The following is a 14,539-nucleotide window of genomic DNA, read 5'->3' on the forward strand; positions in this document are numbered from 1 at the left end:
CAGATTGATTAACAGAGTAGTTGACAATTATTTTTCTTTGTATTGACTAATTGACAATTGACGTTTCAGCCCTACAAATAGTACGAGGGATTTTTAGAGAAAACAGATAAACGTCACACAGTACAATGCTCTATTGCACTGATCTCACTCTCTCATTCTTATTCAGAGCCACACATGTCAGACTGTTGCCCAGAGCTGTCTGGTTGGAGGCTAATTCCCTCTCTGGTAAGCTAAGAACAGGATTTCACTTTAGTGTTTCCTCTCAGCCGATACTCTGACGGACTTTTTGCACCACATGCAGTTAAGAAATTATGGAAAAGGATGCTGTAAGCACACAATGTAACACAGATGAATAATGACTCTGCATCAAACCAAGTGCTGATGTGTATATGCATGTGTGACAAGCTTGTGTATACATATATGCATGTGTGTGTACTTGTGTATGTGCAGACGACACATTTATATACTGGTTGATGTGTCACGCAGTCAGTTGCAGGCTTTACAGAAACATATCCTCTAAACCTGGGAACTCCTGTGATGCAATGCTTCACTCAGTAGGGGAGTGACTTCCGCTTTGATGAGCGGGCAGCATCACCTTATGTGGCTGCCAAGTTCACAGGCTTTTCTGTTTTGGGGCTAAATGAGAAAAACAAGCCATGGTCTCAAAGAGTTACAGAAGGAAACAGAAACAAAACAGAGGAACAGGGAAAGGTTTAGAGAGGAAGATGAAAAAAAGGGTGATGAGTATGAGGCATGGCGAGGTGGAGGCAAAAAGAGAGTGAGAGAAAGAGTAAGAGGGTGAGAGAAAATATGGAGAGAGTGGCTCGCTTTCCATCAGCAGTGCTGTGATCAATATCAGTGTCTGACAGGGCAGTGCTCCAGCCTTTACCGTAAATCACTTCCTATTATGATGGACCCTCTAAATCACACACACACAATAACTGACCTGCTGCAAACATACGCACACACATTTACACACACAGATACATATACATTCATTCATACAATGGCCCATTTCATCACACACCCACATTAGGTATTTATGTCCTAAGAGTGTATTCCCAAAAAGAGGCAATAAACAGCACTAACAAAGCAGGAAAATATGACCTCTGTCCAGCAGTACCACAATGACCAACTTCAGTTAAAATACTGGAGTCAGCACTAGATTAACGTGCAATATGAGCTTGGGGATTTACACTAAACACGAAAATAATGTGAATTTCTACTCAAAGGTGTTGTTCAGGCCCGAGAGACTGATGTATGACTCCTGCTGGGATCATTTCAACAAGCAAGTGAATGTTAAAGTGATTTCATGAACATTTAGGGAATAAAAATGAATCCACCTTCATTTAAGCAAAACAATATTGTGATTGTCAGCCAAGCCATAGCATATTATAAACATTAAAAAGCAAATGGAGAAATAAAGCCGCAATGAAGACATCAACTTACAGACAGATGGTTTGATAGCCAGACAGATATCTATTAGCTAGCTACCCAGACAAACAGATAGCCAGACTAACAGACAAATAGCTAGATAGCTAGCTGGACAGACAGCTAATAGTTATCTGTGTGTGTGTCTAGCTAGCTAGGCACGCCGTTAGCCAGACGGATAGCTAGCTAGCTAGACAGACAGACAGATGACCAGTCAGACAGACTTAATAATGTAATACTCACTGATTCAGTTCCACATCCAAGATGAATTTTCTGCCAAAAGCGTCGACTTGAAAGCTTGCTTGGGCCACATGGTTCACCTAAAGAGGCAGAGAAGGCAGGTTATTTTACTATTACTAAAGGCAGCCATTATCATATTCATGGTTCAATTCATGATCATATGCGAGGATCAGTTCTCATCTACACTGATGGATGGCTGTATTGTCTTTTTCAGCACCAATCAGCACTAAGAATAAGACTGTTTTCATTAAGCCATCAAGCTCTGTCTTCTTCTTATGAATTTTTTTGCAAAGGATCTAACGTAACACTCTCCCACTCTCAAACACATACACACACTTAAGTAAACATGCATGTGGACAACATAATGTATTATTATTTTACCTCGATGACCGTTCATTTATGTGTTTAGCAGACTGGTTTTGTAACAGTTTCACAAAGCCAAGGATTCATTGACATTCCTAAACCCATACTGAACCGTATTTTTGTCTGGCAGCAATGATCTGTATGAACAGAAACACAGAAGTGCACACTCTGTCTTCTCTGACTGCGTGTACTACGTGTGTGATTGATTTGGCTGGACCATGATCTGATTCGTTCCCAGCTCTGGGCACATATGGTGCGGGCTTCATTACAGACTCTTGGGTCAATGAGAACCCCCCACAATCATTCCTGTGCAGGTCCAGGGAAGTCCCAGAGCTGTGCTAAAACACAGCTCACCCTCCCCCAGACTCTGCCCACGGGCTACCTTCATTACAGACCGGACACCGCATGACAATGAGGGGAGGAGGGGTGAGTGTGTATTTTTTGTTTCTGTTTGAGGAGGTGCCCCTGTGCTCACCCAAAGACAACCGCAGCCCATGAGGTCCCCATTAGCAACAGACTCTATTATTTGTAGGAGTGTGTCTGTGCGTGGTCAATGCATATATGAGCGGGTAAGAAGGTGTGTGGGTGTGTGTGTGTGTGTGTGAGCACGTACAAAGGGCAATCCCTTTCCATGGCACACTTGTGATGAAATCTAATCTGGCAGATTGGAGCCATGATGGGAGGAGGTACCAGTAATTGTGGTTAATGAAAGCGCATCCCAGGTTGACTGAGCCGGGCCAATATTCTGAAGCCACCGCTGACTCTTCTTACATTGATTTCTGAGTTATAGCAAGCCTGACTTTCCACTCATGAATGTCAAAGTATGACTGTAAGTGCTATCAATCCACTGCACACACACAGAGTGTGATAGAGAGGCAGGAAGGCAAACATACAAACCAACACACACATGCTCAGACTGAGTCCACTTGAAGCGTTTGTTTTTCCACCAAAACAACACGAGCACTTTGCTGAACTCCCCACTTCTCATTCAGTGGTGTAGCTGTTTGTGTCTGATACTGAAAATAGGCAATGCAACAGAAGTCTATAAATAACTTCCTGTGTGTCACACATTTTCAGAACTATCTGACAGATTTGTTTTTAGGCTGTTGATCTAAAAACAGCCAATAACTGATCAAACTTTGTGCAAGTGACATCACGGCTGACTGCACACCAGATTCAACTCTCTGGAGAATAAGAGACTCAGAATATCAGAAATCAAATCAAAGATGCCATCGCCTGTCTCCTCCGCCTCCTACCCTGGATCTATTCCTCACTTACCCGTACACAATACATTTACAGAGTGTAAAATAAACACAGCTCCTGAGCTGTAAACTCAGGAATTACACGGAAATGACTCATGAAAATATGAGGTTTTAGGCATGATATGACATGGTTTGAGCAAATCTTTTAACAATCGGTGTAGGTAGTTAAAAAACTGTTCCCTTGTTCTGCAGAAATTAGTCTCCTGGCTTTAAAATCCAGTTCACAGAAACACTGTTAAGTGACAAACCTTTGATGGAGATTAGTATCAACTTCAAAAGGAAAATATTAAAATTATATCTGATGGCAGATGGTTCCTGTTAGCTTGTTTACCCATCGGGCTGCAGCTCTGTCTGAGGTGTGGGAGAGACAAAGGGTTAGCACCTCCCTGCATGCTACCATCTGCAGTCCTCACCACTCTCTGAGCCTTGAATAGGTTAGCCTACACAAGCCTAAGCCGCACAAATTAAAAACGCATGACAGGTTTGCACAATGCTAATTGACTCATCTCTTGAAATGAACCCAGCAGACAGGCTGCTTCACTGAACTGAGTCAGTGAACACAGTTAGTGATTATGACTATTACCGCACTGTATCGGTTGTTACAGACAAGGCCAAATGGCTCAGGTAGGTTTTCTTGTCCAACAATATTGTTCTGCCCATCGGTTTTAGATAACGACCAACAGATTTTTGTATGATCATGTACAAACATACTGCAAAATAAAGCCTACAGTGTTTTTCTTGGCTACATGAAGGTGCGGACATCCAAACACTGGCTACAGAACAAAATAATGTAAAAAACTGTAAACTTAAGCCCCTTTCTCAAGTACATAAAGAATATTACGTTTTCAGATATTCCGGCCTAATAAATTAATTGTAGAAGAGTAAGTAGTAAGGTGTGGCAATGTTTTTTTGTTTGTTGGGTTTTGTTGTTTTGTTTTTGTTTTAATGAGTAGAGGTAAAACATTAATGTGCTGTTGAACATCTTCATTGTCATGTGTTTTCATTGTTTTCCAGTTTGCCTGTTTCCCTGCTGATATGTGCTTGTTATTGTTCCAGGTCAAATGTATGAATTATCTTGGGAATCAATCCCTCTTCAGAACACTTTCCTGCAGATTATCGCAGATTATCACATTCAGATATTCAGCTACTAGAGCCCAAAAGATGCTGGATTTCTTAAGGCCAATTCCAATATTGATATTTGAGAGCTAAAAGAATCTGATAGTGAGTTGGGGTTTTTTTAACATAACTTAAACAAACATTTTTGATGAGGATTTCTCAAATTTGGTTATTGCATTTGTAACAAAGCGGGACATTTAACTATTGAAAAATAAACGTTTCAGTGCCCTCTGGTGGACAAACTATGTAATGGCTGCACCGTTTCTAAATTACCTTAAACATAGTGTATCTATAGCATTTTTTTTACTGCAACTTCTTGGTAGATATCAGCCGACATATACGGCGATACCGATATATCTTTGATAAGAAAATATCTGCTGATAATATCATCCACTCAGATATATCAGTCAGGCTCTAACAGCTAACCTCTGGTCACTTTCATTCATAAATAAAGTGAAAAATGCTGCTTAGTGCGATATAAGATATGAGCTGATACAGGTGAGGCAGCTGCTGGGACAGCAACTCAGCCGGACACAGAAGAAATCACTAAATTATTAATTATTCTGGTTGGCCAGATGACTATAGTTGATGATTTCTTAAATGTACAGTGTGGGCAGAGAAAACGTGACAATTGAAGACCTATCACTAAGCGGAATATTCAAAGGCAGAGCGGTCTTCCTTTTGCATATGAAGGCGATGATGACCCATATATAGCACCTGCAGACAGCCTAATTAGTTCGGCCTGTTCCTGCCTAAATGTTTCTTCTGTTTTGCTTGTAATTAACTAATTATTAATTTCCCCTCTGAGGACAAGGGCAGAAGAGGAGATGAATTAACGCAAACATAAACACGCAGGAAGCACACAGCCTGCACGTCTCTCTCTCTCTCTCTCCATCCTGACAACACTGAAAACACCGTGTACCTGTGCAGAGCCGGAGCTGGCTTTAACCCTGGTGCTGAGCTCATCCTCTGTGATCTGGCTGTGGTTGTGCCTGCTGTAGAGCAGGCGGAGAGGCACCGTGTCCTCCTTCCCGACAAACCTGCCTGCATCACGAAGAGCCTTCAAGCTCGACAAGGCGTCTCCTGCACAGAGAGGAAAACACCGATTACATTACCCGCCTGTCTCCCCTCCCCAGTGCGGGAAGCGATACAGAGACACATTCATCACAAACACCGCCATCTGAAATCTGGATTGGTCCTATTTTCCTTTGATAACATGAAACAGCTACAGGCTACATGCATATTTTTGATGGAGATCATGAGGTAGCCGAAGCTATGATAAAAAAATAATAAACACAGGCCTATTAATGATGATTTAACGCTTTTATTGCGCGATAATAATTAATGTAATATCTAAAATAGCATCAGTTACCATTTGGGGCATTAAGGTTGCTCTGGTGACCGACGTGCATCAATCCACAGACGCACAAAAGGGAAATCCACCATCGCGGGCGCATCATCACCTTTCTCTCTTGGTGGAAATTATAAAACAATGCGGTATTCCAGGAGCAGGCTCTCGGGGTCCTGCCTTCGCTAGGGGAGCTTGAAGCCGGGGCTGGTCGTCTGGTTAGCGCAGTCCCTCTGGTTGGGGGCCATCGGGGTCCTTACGAGACTGAACGCCGAGCGCGTCTGAGCGCACCGAGACCCCGCGGATCAGCAGCACGGAGGAGGCAGGGAGGAGGGGGAGAGAGAGAGAGAGAGGGAGAAGGTGGGAGGGAGGGGTGGAGGAGACTGGGGACACCTCCTTAAAACACATCAATATCCAGCGTCTCACTGCAGAAACGCCTAATGCATAAATACGAGCGAGCGGTAGAGACGGGATGGAGAAAAGCTGCGGGCCCGGCCTTCCGCCGATATTAACGCAGCACCTCCTCCACGTCCCTCCATGTTCAATTGCTGCAGGAGCGCCATTCCTGCCCAGTTCTCCCTGTTATTATCATCATGAGTCACGCCGTCATCTGTCAGGGCTCCAGAAAGCCAAGTTATAATAAGAGGAAATTAATGAATTCCTATAGGGCCTGTGTGTGTGTTTCATCTATATATTAAGTCCTGTCATATTTACCAGTTTTGCAACAAATAATAACATGTTTAGATGTTTATAGACCAGATGCTTAACCTGGTGCTGGACTTGCCCCAGAGCCACACAGCAAATCTTAAGGAGGTAATGAGCTGACTGTATACTCAAGGAGCTGATGTGGCTCTGTGGCAAGAATTCAACACAGTCTTAGAGCCAGTTAATGTTTCTAATGGATTGAAATCAGCCAGCTTACATTCAGGGCTCTCACTTTCCGCTGTTTGTTTGTTTTTTTTGTTGTTGTTTGTTTTCAATTGCTCAAAACACCTTATTTGAGATTACTGTAGCAAAGGAAAATAAATCAACATAAAAAGTTTAATTTATGGGTTAGGGCCACAACCAGGGCTGGTGCCTTTATGTGTTAAGTCTGCATGTTCTCCACGTACTGCAGGTGTGTACATTTGAAACTTGGTTTAAGGAACAGTAGGTATACATACTCCTCGTATGAATGAGGCAATTACAGTTCATGCACTAAATGATCATAACAGCACAGTGGCAGCAAGTTAAAATCTGTATGAGGAGAAAAAAATGACAATACGGTCTGCATTCAGTGTTGCCTTTGCCTTTTGCAGTATAGCTGTGCTTGTATCTTGGAAAACATTGTTGCTCATGTCTTTTTCTTATGCCGGTGGCACAGAGACTCCTATTTAAGAGCAGTGAGGGAGAACAAGGGCACTATGCTAATGCACTAAACGCAGGGAAAAGGGAGAAGCTGAGCTAATGCATCAGAAAAAAAGCACATGAAGTAAGGTCAATAAAAGTGCACTTAGGAAGAATCCTAAAATGTCATGTATAATGTCAAGTACCACACATCCAACCTGCAGGTCATTCACATTAAAATACATTTGCAATCACTATATGTATTTTATACACATATACAATCAGTCTGGAAAGAGTCAAGTCATCTTTCTCCAGATTACTGTGTAAAATATTGTGACTAAAGCTGCCTTTTTCTCGATGTGATGCTCCTGTAAATGAACAGTCTGTATTCTGTGGGAAAGACTGCATGCAGAGACTGTAAACTCTTAAATAAACACTTCTGTAAACATTCATTCACACAGTAATATTTCATAGATTTTCAAGTGGTAATAATATGTATCAAACTGGTGAAATTGTTTAAAAATACACATTTTTCTGTCTTAAATAAGGTCCCTTTAATACTTTGTGATGGGACTTTAAAGTGTTGGGTGTTTTCTTCTGCTAAACAGTGTCATCTTTACGTGACATTTTATTCCAGTTCATGGTGTCTTGAAGAACTTTCTCCACATAAAACTAGCATGCATACATTGCTGTGAGATAAAGTTTAGAGGCTAAACTTGCTCTGCATTTTTTCCTATTTCTGATGTAAATTACAGCAGCTGAATTCAGGTAAAAGCAATTATTGATTTCCCTTACTAAATGTATACCCATCACAAGAGATTTAGATATAGACAAGCTGAGTTATAGAAATATTTAAGTCTTGAGACAACTAAGAAGTGGATTGTACTAAAAGGGCTGCAACTCAATATCAAGATGTCAAGCAAATATTATAGTTTAGAATACATTTCTTCAATTTCCAGTCCACCTCAACACTGTGTTGAGTTTAGAATCTAAATGCCAAATAAATGTATTTTCTACCATTTTTTCACAAGAAAATGTGCAAAAACGGCATTTTAAAGCCACAATAAAGAGAATTATAAATGTCATTGTATACTGGTTTACCTTTCAAGTTTTGTATCTTATACAATGCATGTGCCTTTCATCTGATATAAAAGAAAATAACAAAAGAATTAGGCATTTTTTCACCCCTGAAACAAAATAAGCCAGTGTAGATCATTTAGCTGTCTTTAAACGGATGTTTCTTAAGAAAAGAAAAGTCTAGTGGCTTGCATTGTCCATGGCACAGAATGTGTTATGGTTCTGGTATTGGAAAAGGCAATAATAGTCCAGTTTATCCCTTCAGTTCATGTTTTTCCTTTGTAGTCCTCAAACCCCAGAAATTCCACGTCCATGTCATCACTTGACTGAAAAAGCTCCCAAAGTGTCAGTGTGGAGTTGTCAGGAATGCCACTTGGCTTTACATGTTCAATATGTGTGTCCACTTTCCGTCTTTTGCGTTTATAAACTCGGATCCTCCTCTGTATTTTTCGGACTGGAGAGAAGCTTTGTGTAGGAAGGATTGCTTCTTCCTTTTCTGAGAGGTTGTTTCCAGTAATTTTGTCGGGCAAAATGTTTCCGTCCTGAACAGCCTCAAACACTGAGGAATCCGGTCCAGAATCCTTATCAGGCGTCTCTTGTTGATTTGTTAGTACATTAAGGCTTTTTGAGGAAACTTCATTCTGTACATTCGTATTATGGAAGTGAGAGGTTGAGCTGTTCATGTCTTGAGCTATTATTTGGTCCACCAGGTCGACCCGAGTGTATATGGAGGGAATAGAGGCAAGACATTCATCTGTAGAGGGAGCTGTTTCCATCTTGGGCTGAGGAACTTGAGCCTGCGCAGCTTTTTGAGTGATAGAAGTCAAGGAATTCTGTCTGCAAGGCCGTTTAAGTGCAAGAGATTTGTGCTTGGATCTGTCTGAGTGAGTGTAATAGCTCTTCCTGTCCCTCTCTCTGTGAATCAGAGGAGCAGAACAAGGAACTGATCCGATATTTAAAGTGTGTCCTGAATAAGATCCCTCATGCCCATCGACAGTCCGGTGCTGCTCTTCTTTTATAATCTCTATGGTATCGAGATCTCCCTTGTGCCTTAGCTCAGTTTTCCCACATGGTCCAGGAGCAATCAGAACAGAGGAAACACTACACTTTGGTCTGATAGGAATCAAAGAAAAAAAATGAGATGAGTAGAGTGGAATAGAAAGACAAATCATCTGGATATGTCAAAAACTAATTTAGCAAAGTGAGATTACATTTACATGTATTTATTATCTTGTAAATGTATAATGTTGATGGAAGTTTTAAAGAAAGGGGGACAAATTACCTTTTAACTTGAGGTCTGATGTGGATGAAGTTGCAGTGCAGGGTTGAAACCAGTTTGTCTACCACCAAGTATTCGTCGCTCTTGGAGAAAGCCTTGTGACGTTCACTCTGTAGATGCTGAACAAAAAAAAATTCACCCAGTTAAATAATTGATGATTACAGCTGTCCAGTGGAGGCTACCGAGCACACAATTTCCACTAAATACAAAAAAATCATCCTTGTGTTGCTTCTGCCACTTATACACCTCCACTTATTATTGTGTGGAACTCAAAAAAAGTTTACCAGCTGCTGAGTTGGTCATTTAATATTATTTCATAACACATTACCAAATAACAGCAAAATAATGTCTAAACACATCTATACTTTGAAAATGTAGACAAAGTAATGGAGTTGTTTTCATTAACCGAGCAGTGAAGAGTGATCACTACTGAATCACAGTGCAACACCTAATGTTAGTTCAGTAATCATCGCTTTAATGTAGGTTACAAATCTTTGTTAACTCTGATCCATTTTATTACGCTGTGGCCAATATGAAAATTGTGGTTAATTCAAATAAATAAAATAGTTTAAGAATGCCTCTTTCATATAGTCTTTCAAAATAAAAGACATATAAAAGGTAGTTCTGCTACTTAGGTGTTCATATTGGCACTACTTTTTTGATACAACAGTAAGCCCTGCATAATATGCCCAATACTTTAATTGTTAAAATAGCAGGATCTAAAACATATATGCATTGTGCATGTGGTATTACCATACATCATTATTATATTATTAATTGTATTATATGGCATAATGGCTGGTGATGCAAACAGACTCAATACACTGGTCAGGAAGGCAGGCTCTGGCAGCCTGGAGGAGATGGCTGAGGGGAGGATGAGGTGCAAAATAAGGAACATACTGGAGAACCCATCTCATCCCCTTCATGAGGAGATCAACGGCCTAAGAAGCACCTTCAGTAACCGTCTCATCCTACAGAGGAGCGCTTCAAGCTGTTTTCTATTCCCTACATATCTCTGCTGTTGTGAAATGGAAATTTCCCCTCAGGGATAAATAAAGAGCTACCCTACCCCTAGTGATGGTTTTGAATTGACAGTTTTCACTTTTACAACTTACCGTTGTGACGTTCTCATATTTGATCATACAGCACTCGCAGTAGCCGCCTCGTTTCTTGTCTCTGTTCTTCTTTCGGCCGTGTGCTCTCTCTTCACTGGCTGAGGCTTTCGCACCTCTGTTCCCACAGGAGCCCAGGAGTTGCACAAACAAAACCAAACTAAGATGAGAACAGTTTGGATTTCTGCATTTTGAGGAATTTTCATTCAGTCTTGATGGGTGGCTCCAGAAGTACCAACTCAAATTGTGCGGAAAAGCACTTTTCAAACCCACAGAGCTTTAAATTCTACTCTAGTTCCCAAAGTTTCAAAAGATACCAAATACAATGCAGTACAGTAAAAGACCACTGATAGATCACTGAAAAATACAAAAGGAGTTTTAGTTTAGTTTAGCTACCTTTGAAGCTCTTAAGAGGAAACTTAGATGGGATATGATAGTTTCAGTGGTTAAAATATAATTGATATTTCTGAGCTAGAAGAAGTTTTTGAAAAATGTGAGTCTGGTGAAAGCGTGACATACTGTGCTGCCCACATGTTAGGTTAGCTAAAAGCAAAGCAGAGAAGAAACACCATACCTTTGTCCGTGTTGTTTGTTCCTAGGAGGATCCTTGTCCTCGACACAGAAGGGACTACAGGGAGGAACAGTCTTCAGGTTGAACTCAGGCATGTTTGGCATAGTGAGGGAGATTGGACGGTAGTGTCTGAAGAACATTTTGTAGTCAATAGATGTAAACAGACAGTAGGTGGATGTCAGCTTCTTTTAACCTACTGTCTCTTACCTGCTTGAATCCTCAACCTTGACAAATGGCTTACTGATCCGCCCCCCTGGAACACACACCATTGATAATCAGTTTAAATGTATTTAATAACTAGTAAAAACTAAGAAAACTAGTTTAGTCTTTGATAAGACATTTACCTTTGCATTTCTGAAAGCCTTGCTTTGATACTGACTCAGCTTTGACCTAAAAAGAATGATAAAAAGTTAAACAATGTTAAATCAATCATTTTCAAGATAATAATCCCAAAATGTGATAACATTTTTTTACATAGAAAGCATTTAAGAATTTTTAACCTGTAAACTTACACTTGTTTTGACAGCAGTGGCAGCAGGACACTGGCTGCTGATGATCTTTTTTTTCTTCTGAACATATGCCATTATATCTGCAAGTGCCATAAAAGAAATATATTACAGTCATTATTTACTTTATACATTCAAATAATGTACACAACGGTTGATGTAACGTAACACAAACCAATATACCCTCTATAACATACCATCTATGTAGAGGATTTTCACACCCCACTCCAGAGCATTTGACAGGATCTTATTTATTTGTACCCTCTCCTAAAAACAAACAAGTGTGTATTAGCACAGAAAACAAGATGTAATTACAGTTCCTTACTAAACTCATTAGTGTTGACTTAACAAACCTGCTCTTTCACCACTCTCTCCACCAAAGACTTTCCTCGACTTGTAACAAACTGCAAAACAATAACAGAAAATTTAAATCTATGACATTAATAACTAGAATTAATTATGTAGAAGGGAATAGCACTGGTAAGAAGTAAAACAGACCTAAAAACATTATATCTGCACTATGGTTGATGAACGAAAGTGAACTCACTGCATCTGTTTGGCCCGGAGATCTGCTTTTGATGTTGTCCCCATGGCTGCCAGGCCGGTGCAGCTTTGAGCAAGGGTGAGGTGAACTCTGTCCAGAGTCCGGGCTGGGGACAGGAGAGTCCTGCCGGAGGCACTGCACATATCTAGCCTCCCTCTTGTTGGATACAAGATACTTAATTTCCTTACTGAAGAACTTCTCAACAGTCTGAGTGTCAAAACAAGAGAAAAAAAAAAGGATAAGGATTTTGGGAAAGACCTTTACACCAATCTCTCTCAGAGTAACAACTGCAAGACAGAAAGTGTGTTAACTGTGTCCTACAGAGCTGGGTAACACTGAAATGTGTCCATAGCACAGAGTATCGAAAACGGTCAAGTACCAAAAGCTGGCATTGAATGTCTGAGTCAGATTCGTATTGCTACTAATATTGAGAAATTTCAAACAATACCCTGCACTAGTGTCTTATTGCAATCATCATAAATATTATCATATCATGATGATGTAGAATTATCGTAGTTCAAAGGCTAAATTAAGTTGGCCTGTAATAATATAATGCTACCAAACAAAAGAGTCAGTCTACATCAAATGCAGAGGAGAAAGCTGAGATGGGGTGAAGCCTGATGAAGTCTGCAGGGCTGAGAGAGATGATATTGTGAGCAGAAAATATAACATTATGTGTTGTGAATAACTCACGGATATGTCAAGCTGACACAGGAGAAATGACAGCGATTTGAACTTTTCTGACAGCCAAAAAAAAAAAACAACAAAGGGAAAATGTGTTTTTGTCTCACCCCTCCCAGTTCTTTGATGTCACTCTCCAATGTCTCTGCTATTCTGTTTGATGGCAGATCCAAGTAAAACACTTTCCCAGCAAAAGGTTTGACTTGAGCAGGAAAAGACACACGCGATGTCGGCTTAGCTTGGCTCAGTGTTGCCTTGTCACCTGCAATGACGCCTTTCCCTAAAAAGGCAATCAATAAAGTCACATGATGAGACTTGACAGTGGTAATCTCAGATGAAGTGCTTGAATAAGTAGTCGCTACTCAATTAAGTGATCAACCACAAATGTAACCATTCATATGACTAACTGATTGATCAGTCACTTATCCAGTCAAATATCAAACTTTTACTGATAACAGCTTCAGACGTACAAAGAGCAGCTTGTTTTTAAATCATTCTAACTGATTACACCTAAAACGTGTATGTTATGTACCAATCTTGTCATTCTGTTTCTCAGTATTGTAACTCTACTACTGCTACTTTACTTTACTTTACTACTATTGCATGTCTGTCCATTCTGGAAGTCGCTTTCCCTTAAGTTTCTCCCCTTTTCCCCCTTTAAAGGGTCTTTATGTCAAGTTTTTCCTTATCAGAATGAAGGGTTTGAGGATAGCATTATTTGTTGTACAGATTATAAAGCCCTCTGAGACAAATTTGTGATTTTGGTCTATATAAATAACTGTTAAAGCTGAACTGACTGGGTGTGACTTCAGTTAAAGTGAAGATAGCTAGGACTCAAATAACTTGAATAAAAGTGACTTTTTCTTTGTTTTTTAGCTTTTGTGGTGCAGATTTATAAGTAATTTATAAAATCATTATATTAGTCAGTGATTGTATTAACCGATAACTATATAATCCTACGTTTCAACTTTAATTAGAAAACACGAAAACAGGCTTTGGTAATAAAAAAATACTAGTATAATATGGTAGCAAACAATAACATTACCTTGCCAATTCGGTCCTGTATGCCTCTGGGTGCGTTTTGGCTTCATTTTATTCTCTTTGATTGAGAAAATAATGTGTCAACATGAGTCAACATGCCCCAGGAAGTCCTTGTCTGTCCCCTGTGTGTAAACAAAGAAAGAGCTATTTACAAAGAAAACACTAACGTTAAGACAAAAAAACGGTCTGAATAGTAATATGTGAGCAATGTAACAGTTGAGGTGGGGCGCTTACTCTTTCCCCGTTATTCAAATTGAACTCACGGTAACTTTTAAATGCAGTCTTACCGTGTAGTTACTGTTAGGGTCTCGTTTCCCCAACGGACAGACAGCTTTGTCGGTTAGCTGCTTTTTTTAATGTACGTTTTATTATTTCGTAAGCTAACATTACTAAACGGCACGAGAGCTGTGTTAGCACGTTTGTTAACACAAACTATACATTGGCAAGCGGTTTTACTAAAGTTAAGAGAACTGTAGTAAACTTTTTAGGGCACTACTTCGCTAAACGTTCCTTTCCCGCTTTAAATCCAATGGTGGACGACGTTTATGTTGCCATGTTTGACACTTTCCGGCCACGTAACCATTGTCACGTTAAAAGCACGAAGTTCCCCAACGGGAAGCTCTTCAAAACTGGCAACACCGG

The 14,539-nt window shown here is 40.2% G+C and overlaps 2 protein-coding genes across 4 annotated transcripts in view; both read right to left on the minus strand.

Annotated features, from left to right (window-relative positions):
* Window positions 1-6,302, minus strand: part of adam22 (ADAM metallopeptidase domain 22) — a 67,059-nt gene extending 60,757 nt beyond the window's left edge. The window contains exons 1-3 of one of the 3 annotated variants that reach the window (XM_044209375.1): window positions 5,785-6,302; window positions 5,335-5,495; window positions 1,675-1,751 (exon numbers count right to left, since the gene is read on the minus strand). In XM_044209375.1, the coding sequence (XP_044065310.1) occupies window positions 1,675-1,751; window positions 5,335-5,495; window positions 5,785-5,872 (326 nt within the window). In that variant the 5' untranslated portion in view covers window positions 5,873-6,302. The remainder of the gene's footprint in view (window positions 1-1,674; window positions 1,752-5,334; window positions 5,496-5,784) is intronic. The other 2 variants (XM_044209376.1, XM_044209377.1) reach the window with 2 other exon arrangements.
* Window positions 6,303-7,243: 941 nt separating this feature from the next.
* dbf4 (DBF4 zinc finger) lies at window positions 7,244-14,501 on the minus strand. Its single transcript, XM_044209384.1, has 13 exons — window positions 14,185-14,501; window positions 13,902-14,019; window positions 12,967-13,136; window positions 12,179-12,382; window positions 11,985-12,035; window positions 11,829-11,898; window positions 11,638-11,714; window positions 11,470-11,515; window positions 11,333-11,378; window positions 11,129-11,254; window positions 10,558-10,672; window positions 9,446-9,561; window positions 7,244-9,276 (listed from the first exon to the last, which is right to left on the minus strand). Exons 2-13 carry the CDS (start codon window positions 13,945-13,947, stop codon window positions 8,430-8,432), a joined length of 1,914 nt encoding a protein of 637 aa, XP_044065319.1. The 5' UTR covers window positions 13,948-14,019; window positions 14,185-14,501; the 3' UTR covers window positions 7,244-8,429.
* Between the last annotated feature and the right edge of the window lie 38 nt (window positions 14,502-14,539).

Source organism: Siniperca chuatsi, linkage group LG9 (genome assembly GCF_020085105.1).
Source record: "Siniperca chuatsi isolate FFG_IHB_CAS linkage group LG9, ASM2008510v1, whole genome shotgun sequence".
Lineage (NCBI taxonomy): Eukaryota > Metazoa > Chordata > Actinopteri > Centrarchiformes > Sinipercidae > Siniperca > Siniperca chuatsi.